Here is a 10,592-nt window from a genome sequence, read left to right on the forward strand (position 1 = left end):
TTACATTTATATATATTACATTTTGTCCTGTATTTTTTATCAAATAAATGCAGCCTTGGTAAGCGAGCCTAAGAGACTTTCAAAAAATAGAAAAAATGGTAAAACCATACCGTATATGTATATATATATGACAAATGAAATATATATATATGACAAATGAAATATATATATAGATGAGCTGATGCCTAATTTGGTGTCATTAAACAGATAGGCTTGAAGTACATTTGAGAGAGACCGTGTGAGATGCTCATTCATTGTCATACTGTAGGGGAATCCAAACAGCCTGATATGCGCTAACAGTCCGTGACTTGCCAAGTACTCCACATTCCCCAGATAGTGTGAAGCGGACAAAAGCATTCCATTCAGGAAGAGCTGCTCGATCCTCCTACCAAAGTAGGAAGCAAATCTTCCCAAAGGGCTGAAAGCCTCAAAGACTATGCAAATAGGGAGGGAATTGCACACAAGAGCCAAGTTTCTCTTGAATGAAAAGCTGCCCCCATGCTGCGTGCACTTGGATTGGAAGTCATTGGCCAAAGTTTAGCCATACTTCTGAGTGGGCCAAAATCAGCTGGGGAAACTTTTGAAAGTATGACAGCTTGTTTTAGACAAAAGGTGAATTTGTTAAAAAAATCTGGGCCAATCTTTTGAAAGTGAATGAGGTCTGGGGCTGTCATGCTTCAAAATGATGAAATAAGCAACATAAAAGTATCATAAAAGTGGTCGATAAGACTCATGAACTTCCAAGTGTCCTGATGCCATACATTTCAGTATGTTCGTCATACAAAGCCATGTTGTTATTTACACACACACACACACACACACACACACACACACACACACACACACACACACACACACACACACACACACACACACACACACACACCCTATAGTGCTCATGGCATATGAAGGATCTTTATTGTTTTTATGATTTTGTTAAATTCACAAAACGACTGAGCTGTTGATAAACTGTACTGGTCCAGTTCTTGAGTTTAGATACAGACATCAAATTAAAAACTTAATTTTTAGATTAACGATTACTTTATGTTAATAATATTTGAAATACCATAAACCTTGAATAAGTTTATAACGATAGGTTACACTTTATTTTAAGGTGATGTAGTTACATTAGTACTTATAGTTAATAAGTACTGAGTAAAACTAATGAACTACATGAACTTACGAGTTATGGTTGTTGTACTATAGTAAGTAAAAAATGTGTAACTACATCACCTTAAAATAAAGTGTTACCTAATGATATTTAAAGGGGTACTTCAGCGCTGGGAAGATGAATCTGTATTAAAACTGGGTCATCAATGCAGTAGAAATGTGAAATTATTTTTGAATTTGGTGTCTTCTAGACTGAGAAAAGACAGAAAATGTATTTTTGTCCCATGGGGATGAAAGACTACAATTCCCAGAATGCTTCGCTGCCCTGTGAGGCCATTCCCAACACCACCAACTTCATTACGGTGACTGAGTTAGAGAAGACACTACAATTAAAAACTGAACGTGTCTGTTCAATATAATGAGTGAGTCACCGCGCGAGTGTCACAGCCCTGAGCACTAACTGCAGGAGTGATGAGAGCTGAGGTAATCGCGACTACACTCGCGGCATACATTCACAACGCGAGTTCAGTCTGGCACGCGTTTCAGTTCATGCCTTTGCAAGCTTAACTTTCATAGAAATGAATTTGAGAAGTTAAAAGACTTACATTGCTCAACATAGCTCCGTTTAAATGATCCTGTCTGCAAGCTGAGCTCTCCCTGCCAGTTGAGTGTAATCTCCCATCCCCCATGCGCAGATTCAAAACATGCGGAAATGGCTCCCTCTGCTGGCTGTAGTCTTTAGCCTCTGGGCAAACATTCCTCCTATGATGCAAAAATCGTCATTTTGCATCATAGGAGGAATTTTTCCAGAAATAAAATGCATAAATCTCTTGTCTCAGGGAGATATGAGGGGGGGAAGCACAATAATTTGAATATTCTCCAGGGTTTCTACTGATACAAAGCCATATGCTAATCGCTGAAGTAACCCTTTAAATCATTTTTTATTAATGTTTATTAATGAGCCTATTCATCATTTTCAAATGATGTCCATAAAACAACCCCTCAGAATGAACAGTGGCAGTGTAATGTGCAATCTCTGCACAAATCAAACATGGACATGCACATAAAATCCTGGAGTGGTTTTATTTTAGGTCTCCACCAGGAGCACGTATAACAGCAACCCTGTTACTCTGAACAAAATGCATGCTGTTTGCTCTAAAACATCACATTACACAATCACAGTGAGGCTCAAATTGGTAAAGGGGCTGGAGATTGGGCTAATGAATGGCCCCATATATCCTCAAGTGGCTCCGAGTAACTCGAGTTGAAAATGCAGAGTGTAAATCACATCATTTACTACAAGTCTCGCTACAATAGAGCTCAAAGAGTGCTTTTGTGTCGTGGCTGTAATAAATGATGTGATTTGCACTTTGCTTTTGGATCATACCAGCCATGGTTGGTTACACACACAATTACTGCTTTTCAGAGCTGGAGCCAGCCGGTTGTCAAGTTAAGGAGTATTTAGAGAAATATCAGTGGTTCTAAAAGGGAAGGGTGCTTTAAAGCCATCATCCACTGAATTTACTTACGACTGCCATGAACAGTCACATAATAGGCAAATAAATGCCCATAAATTGAACAATGTGCAATTTATACCTCTTTCTATATTGTATAATATATCTGTCCATCTATAATTCTATCTATCTCAAGAACTGTTCATTTTGAAAAGTCACAGGAATTCCTCTTACGTGTGTGATAGGCTACATGTGAACTCCAGGCTACTAATTTTACCATAGTAAACAGATGTCTCTGATGTAGTTTACGGAAATAGCGCGCATGATTGGAGAGTCACTTACTTTGTACTTCATCTTGCGCGTCCTCCGCTCTTCAGTAACTCCAGTAAGAAACAAAATCCGAGTTCAGGTCAGAAGAAACTCTTCTTGTATCGTTGAAATGAGGCTAGAAGCGCATTTTGCCCGTTTTAACTGTGTGTCTCAGGACTAGAGTGATAACGGTGTGTGTGTGTTGTAGGCTCGAGGGTCTTTAGTTACTCTGAGCGCTAGCGGGAGGAGCGCTCGTACACTACTCATCGAACCTGTGCGAGCTCATTTGCATCGCGCACGCTATTGGTCAGCGACAGAGGGGACGCTCCCCTCGTGAATCGTGATGTCATTGTAGTCAGCGGACTAGACGCTGCGGAATTCGGATAATGAAAACTTCTATACGCCATAAAAGGAGGCGCCACTTCCTAGGAAACAGCACAACGCACTTCCCTGATTGTACTATGACTCACTAAACGATATATATCAAGTGCAAATAGGTATACACTGAACGATGACAGGAAACGCTTAAACTTTGACTGACTTTAATAAACACTTCTGTTTATTATGAGACCCCTGTCCTGAAAGCTCCCATTATTAGACCAATGAATTCCCATGACTTTTCTACTCGTTTGTGATTGCTGGATTGGGATTGTTAAACAGATATTGAATAACGAGCCATTTCTAGCCAATTAAATTGGCCTACTTACAAATGAATTGTTTATAATAGAAAATCTCAAGATTTTCCAAGCTTAGACAAAACCAAAAAGATTTTTGCCTACTAATTGTACACACACACACACACACACACACACACACACACACACACACACACACACACACACACCACACACCACACACACACACACACACACACACACACACACACACACACACACACACACACACACACACACACACACACACACACACACACACACACACACACACACACACACATATACACTGTAAAAAATATTGTTGGTTTAACTTAAAAAATTAACCTGGTTGCCTTAAAATTTTGAGTTTATTGATATTAAACATTTGAGTTGATACAATGAAGGACATTTGTTTAATAAATGGAAATTCAAAAAAAGTATTGTATCTGAACCACATAAAAAATGTCATAAATCATGAAAATATCACAATTTGGCATGTTTCACTGCGTCATCAGAAATAAAACACACAAAATTACAAAATATGCTTACAAAATCCTTTAATAATATTTTAATAAAGGTTGAATCGCAAAAAATGTTCATTGTATTAACTAAAAAATGTAATTTCAATGAACTCAAAATTTTAAGGCAACCAGGTAACTTTTTTTCAAAATAATTTTTTACAGTGTATATATATATATATATATATATAGGCTAGAATTACTATGCAAATTTTTTTTGTTTGTATATTTATTACATGAATGAGTGTATATATACACACACACACACACACACACACACACACACACACACACACACACACACACACACACACACACACACACACACACGCACGCACGCACATTATACACAGTACAAACACATGGTGTAAACGCATACACTGTAAAAAAATGGTTGGTTTTTGTTGGTTTAACTTACAAAAGTAAGTAACCTGGTTGCCTTAAAATTTTGAGTTTATTGAAATAAAAAATGTTTGTTGATACAATGAAGGACATTTGTTTAATAAATAGAAACTCAAAATATTATTGTATCTGAACCACATTAAAAATTTGATAAAACATGAAAATAGCACTATTTGACATGTTTCACTGCGTCATCAGAAATAAAACACAAAATTACACAATATGCTTACAAAATATTTTAATAATATTTTAATAAAGGTTGATGAATCGCAAAAAATGTTCATTGTACTAACTCAAAATTTTAATTTCAATGAACTCAAAATTTTAAGGCAACCAGGTAACTTTTTTCTAAATATTTTTTTACAGTGTGTGTATAGGCTATATATAAATATATGAACCCTATATAAGAATGAACTATATAAGAACCCTGTTGAATAATCTGATTTGGATTATGTGGCAGTCATGAGAAATAGCTTGAACTGAACTACAGGTTTGTTGCTTCAGGTTACCTTATGGGATTTTGATCAAATTTTTTTAGTCCTTGATGTCAGTCAGCTTTAACTGGTTCATTTGTTGAATTTGAAAGTCTTCATGAAATCAAAATTAAATTTTTTGTCTTCTTTTATTATGAATACGTTAGCCTTATACTGTTATCAATAAGCTATAGTGTTCTCTAAAACTGACAAAATTTACATTTACAAGATAAGCATTCACAATTTACAGTCTCTTATCTCCGCCAATATGGTTTTGATGACATCACAATGCACTTCAGCTTCTCAGATTTTCTGTCCAATCAAATGAATTAATCTGAATCCCCCCCCCCCCACATTATAAGTAGACGCTGAAGATGCAGCTGAAATCAGTCACTTGTTCACACATTTACTATTTTCTACATGCACTATACAGGGGAAAGGGAACTTATGTAAAATGCTTTCCATTGGGGTGAATGAAGTCTCGACCACAAAGCATATCGGACCCATTAAAGTTCTCAGAATGCTGTTTTTAAAGAGATGTGGAGAAGATTAGGAGAAACGTTTAGAGGATATTATGAGCTGTCATAACTAAGCGCTATTGGCTATTTTTTTAAATGGAGAGGAGCTGATCAATTTGTCCCACCCTGTCTTCCAGTGGACATGACATCCGCACATTAAAAAATGCTGCGTGTTTCAAGGCACTTCAGTGAGCCTTTAAGTCATCCCTTTCCTGCATCATGTAGGCAGTCATATAAGAGCGGTGACTGTTCCATCATAACCGCAGGCACTAGAATAATGAGACTAGTCTTACATAAGCTTCAAGGCGATGGTTAAAATGCGGTTGGGATTGATGCAAGAAGGCTTTGGTTGATTTTTCTCCAATCCTTCTTGAATTTAATCACAATTCTAAATGCTAGCATAGCAAACTGTGCCCCAGATTACCTTTCTATTTCGACTGGATTGTTCAACTTCAACATTTTGTGTTCTACTAACTGCTGTTTATTTTGTTTTGTCATTTTACCCTAAGTTGAACACAAACTTGTTTATCATTCAGTGTGGTTTCCTGTCATGAAATACGCATTGATGTTGATCAGGAACATGTTTTGCCTGTGTGTTCGCTCATAAGTCATTTGATATGTCTCCAATATACAGTATATAATATAGTGGTCTCGTTTGAATCTTAAAACTAAAGAGAAAGTTTGCAAAATAGGCAAAACTATAGCACCGTTTCTGAATTTTAAATTCCCCTTTTTAGCCCTTATTAAATATGCGCAAATTGTACAAAGGATGATCTACAACTCAGTACATAAAATAATCCAAAAATGAAAGCGATGATGTTTATAAATGTACTCACCAGCTGAGCATCAGTCAGTGTGTTTCAGAGAGCAGTCTTCACAGTGAAGTAAATGATGATGATGGTAAAAGAGGTGAGAGGAAACGCCCTGGATGGCCTGATCTTGCAGTGGGCCGGGGTGCGACTGCCTGTTTATGTGAGTTTGGGCTTGCTGCATATGCATGCACACGCTTAAAAGCAAAACTGTTATGATTACATGACTTCCAATGCAGAACATGAGACTGAACTTTTGCTATACTGAAGCTTTACTACAAATTCATAACCAAGTATTATAGTGAAACAGACATTTTTTCTTCAAAAGTGTAAGATTTTTGACAAAAAAATATTTTTTGGAAGAAGATAAAAAAAAGAGAAAATGATTTTGCACGAATTCATTAATTGTTCTTTTGCAAGTTTTTGCACACATTTTTTATGTAAATTTCACACATGTAATTAAGTACACTCTACTTAACTAAGTTAAGTAAAGTGAACAAAGAAAATAAGTTATTTTAACTTGGCTTTAGTATATTTTAGTATAGTTTAGTATAGTATAGTTATTTTAGAGTAATTTCTGCTCAAATAAAATTTGTTTTTGCAATACTTTTTACTCAAATAATATAACACTGAAAAGACTGGTGCAGGTATGACATCACTTTGTAGGCCAAAAAGCAGAAGCAAGTTAATTTTAGCACTTCCGGCTCCCTCGTCTTGAAGTCAATGGGGTTTTGGTTAAATGGCTAAAATAAGGTCTGTGGTGAACATGGCTCCTCATTCTTCATTTGGCCGTTCCGTATATATATATATATATATATATATATATATATATATATATATATATATATATATATATATATATATATATATATATATATATATATATATATATATATATATATATATATATATATAATCACGCCAGTTTGACCTTATCAGATGGAAGTAATAGTGGATGGGGACACTAGATGAGATTCGTCTGGATATGAGGTCTAGTGTTTTTATGCAATCCAACAGTATATATAAAAAAAACAAATACTGTTGGGGTTCTCACAGAAACTGATCATTTTGTGTCTTAAGACATCAATGTGTCGTCAGGATCAGCAGGGTTTTTGTGCATGTCTTCTAAGCATGTTTTTTTTGTTTGTATATTTTGCTCTCATAGAAACGTTACCCATTCACATGCATTATATGACTGGCACACAGCAACGGTTTGGTGTTCTACTGAAGAAACAAACACACCTACATGTTGGATGCACTGAGGGTAAGCAGATAAACATCAACTTTTAATTTTTGTGTTGAACTAACCCTTTAAAACATTGTAAAACTGGAAAACAGTGAAAAACTAGCATTATTATCAAGCCCTAGCGCATGATGGTAACAATATCAGAAAAGTTGAGTAGTTTAAAGATACACTATGTAGTATTTTTGCAGTAAAATATCCAAAAACCACTAGGCCGGTGTTATATATTTTGTTCAGTTGAGTACCTACAATATCCCAAATGTTTCCAACTATTTGTAAGTTGTGAGAAAATTGCTATTTTAATTAGGGACCGGGACGTTTCAGCATAGCGTCTGAGGAAGTCGCCTGTCAATTGTGTCATATCTGCGCTACCCTCGGTTTCGGCTTTTATTTGGCAGAAGCGCTTTACTCTTAGCAGTGTGGACAAGTAAACGCACAGAGTAACGTCATAACATCATTTTCAACACACTTAAACATATCTAATATGATAAGTAGAGCTGCATTACCTCATAATCATAATCGGAAGGCGGAAATAGTGCAGGCGCCCGGCGAATGTGTCCTGTCCAAAAACCGTCCAAAAACCTGGGCAGCTGACTCGTTGCCTCACTGCCTCATCAGACAATGACTCTGCAGGCAGCGTTTGTGCACGGAGGCACCTCACGGAACTCATTTCGGACAGAGTTCTAAGGCAGTGTAACAGTTTAATGATCTGCAGCTAAATAGAGCAAGCTTTGGTGAGAACTAAACACATTCAATTACTACAGTAGTGATTTCTCGCTAGAAATTATATCAGAAATGTAATATGTTGGTAAAAAACGTACATTTACACACAAACTAACCCGCAAACGCAGCATCTGGACACCATCTTTTTTCCCCAACTCAACTGTCACTGAATGAAAAGCACAGGATTGTGGGATATCAAAGGCAGCGAAGGATACATGAAAATCGATCAGATGAAGGTATCTTAGGAGACAGGAAGTAGAGCAAACATTAGATTCGGACGTGGCTCGATGCCTTTCTGCCTTGAAATGTGTCCTCCGAAGGCAGCATTTTCTAGGTTTCTGACACAGACCACATGTCCCAAGATGCTGCGCTTAAACTTTGCGTCATCAAGCTACGCATTTGTTTTGAATAGGCGACCTCTAGTGGACGGAAAGTTGCATAGTGCACCTTTAAAGGAAAACTTCGTTGAGAAATGACCCTAGGGGTAATTAACAGATGGTTACCGAGTAGATCGTTCTCTGGGATGCGTTTTCATGAAAATCGAATGTAGAGAGTTTATCTTTAAAAACAGATTAGCTTATAACGCTAGTCTACGGGGCACAGGGTAGACGCAGGGTGGTAAAATTAAATCGCTAGTTAATACCACTAACAAGGCTCAAAATAGCCTCACACTAACACGGTAGCATAATGAGGGTCCCTACATGCAAACCGAAGCATTAAGAACTTTGTAAGTGTACAAACAGTTAAATAAGAAGATACTTTATAAACATAGCGCATTACGCGTTCACGGACAGGCACCATCTTGGAAAACAGTCTCGACTCATCGAGCCACAAGCGCTGTTCTAAGTGAGCTGGTCGATAGGAATTAAGTTTGTGAAATGTAATAACATGGACATTTTTATTTTTATTTATTTATTTTCTCTGTTGTGTTTAGTGCTTTCTTCCGGAAACAACAGACCATACGAGATTCCCAGTCACAGTTCATCACTTAGCAAAGCGTTCGTGGCTCGATGAGTCGAGACTGTTTTCCAAGATGGTGCCTGTCCGTGAACGCGTAATGCGCTATGTTTATAAAGTATCTTCTTATTAAACTGTTTGTACTCTTACAAAGTTCTCAATGCTTTGGTTTGCATGTAGGGACCTCATTATGCTACCGTGTTAGTGTGAGGCTATTTTGAGCCTTGTTAGTGGTATTTAACTAGGGATTTAATTTCACTACTCTGTGCCCCATAGACTAGCGTTATAAGCTAATCTGTTTTTAAAGATAAAACTCTTTACATTCGATTTCCATGAAAACGCATCCCAGAGAACGATCTACTCGGTAACCATCTGTTAATTACCCCTAGGGTCATTTCTCACCGGAGTTGTCCTTTAAACGTGCAGTATGAAACTTTTGGCCACTAGGGGTCACTCATTCAAAATAATAACATCGTAAAGACGTACTTTGATGACGTCGGGAAAGTGCGTGGGCTCATGGGAGTTGTTGTTATTGTCACTGTCAACCAGCGAATCTGGCATCTCCAGCAGAAAACATGTTCACTGACAAGGTAATTGTTATTACATTTCTATTATTGTTAAGTTTAGTTACGGCTTTTCACTTTATGTAATGTCAATCTAATGAAATAGCAGCGAGCTACCGTTAACAAACTTATCAGTAACGTTAGATAATGTGCGAGACAGAATGTTGTGCGGGCGGTCGCTATGCCAACATACCTATAAGTTGGTAGGCTATGTTGACATATTAACCGCGCATCATAATTTGAGTTACTCAAATTATAGATATGTTGACATGGCATCCGCGATTGTCGAACATTCTGTATATCAACTCTTCAATAAGGAAATAAATTTCAATTTAGTTTATCATTACCAACATAAAACATAGTAAATGAGAGAACCAGCACCAGCAATACGTTGTTTATTGGAACACGCGCTGTGTCGCTCCCCACGTTCATCAATCATTCTAATAAACATTTATTTTGGAACTCAGAGATATATGAATAAGTAGATCATTATTAAATCAATATTATATGTAGCTAGTATTAACATATGATAAAAAAGTGACGGTCACCTTATATTAATTGACCAAGATAGTGGCATATTACCTTATGAAGCTAACGTTACTTTCTCCAGCTACATATAAAACCAATAATAGCTCGTCCATCTGCGTTTTACACATGACATCATCGTGTCACCAAATATACGGATAGAAATACTTTTTCAGTCTCCAAAAACAGAGAATCCGCCTGTTTGAAAAGCCGATACAAAATGTATAACGTTACGTATTCAGCTAAACGCGTCTCAATGTGGTCAAGATCGCTATGCAATATGCAAATATACAGCATGTTATGATTATATGATTATTATGTTAGCTGAATGG

At 36.9% G+C, this 10,592-nt stretch overlaps 1 protein-coding gene across 1 annotated transcript in view; it reads right to left on the bottom strand.

The window, feature by feature from the left end:
* nedd9 (neural precursor cell expressed, developmentally down-regulated 9) overlaps positions 1 to 3,112 on the bottom strand; it is a 29,962-nt gene extending 26,850 nt beyond the window's left edge. The window contains exon 1 of the mRNA XM_067425893.1: positions 2,907 to 3,112. Within this exon, the coding sequence (XP_067281994.1) occupies positions 2,907 to 2,918 (12 nt within the window). The 5' untranslated portion in view covers positions 2,919 to 3,112. The remainder of the gene's footprint in view (positions 1 to 2,906) is intronic.
* Between the last annotated feature and the right edge of the window lie 7,480 nt (positions 3,113 to 10,592).

The sequence above is a fragment of the Pseudorasbora parva genome, chromosome 19 (assembly GCF_024679245.1).
Source record: "Pseudorasbora parva isolate DD20220531a chromosome 19, ASM2467924v1, whole genome shotgun sequence".
NCBI classification, from domain to species: domain Eukaryota; kingdom Metazoa; phylum Chordata; class Actinopteri; order Cypriniformes; family Gobionidae; genus Pseudorasbora; species Pseudorasbora parva.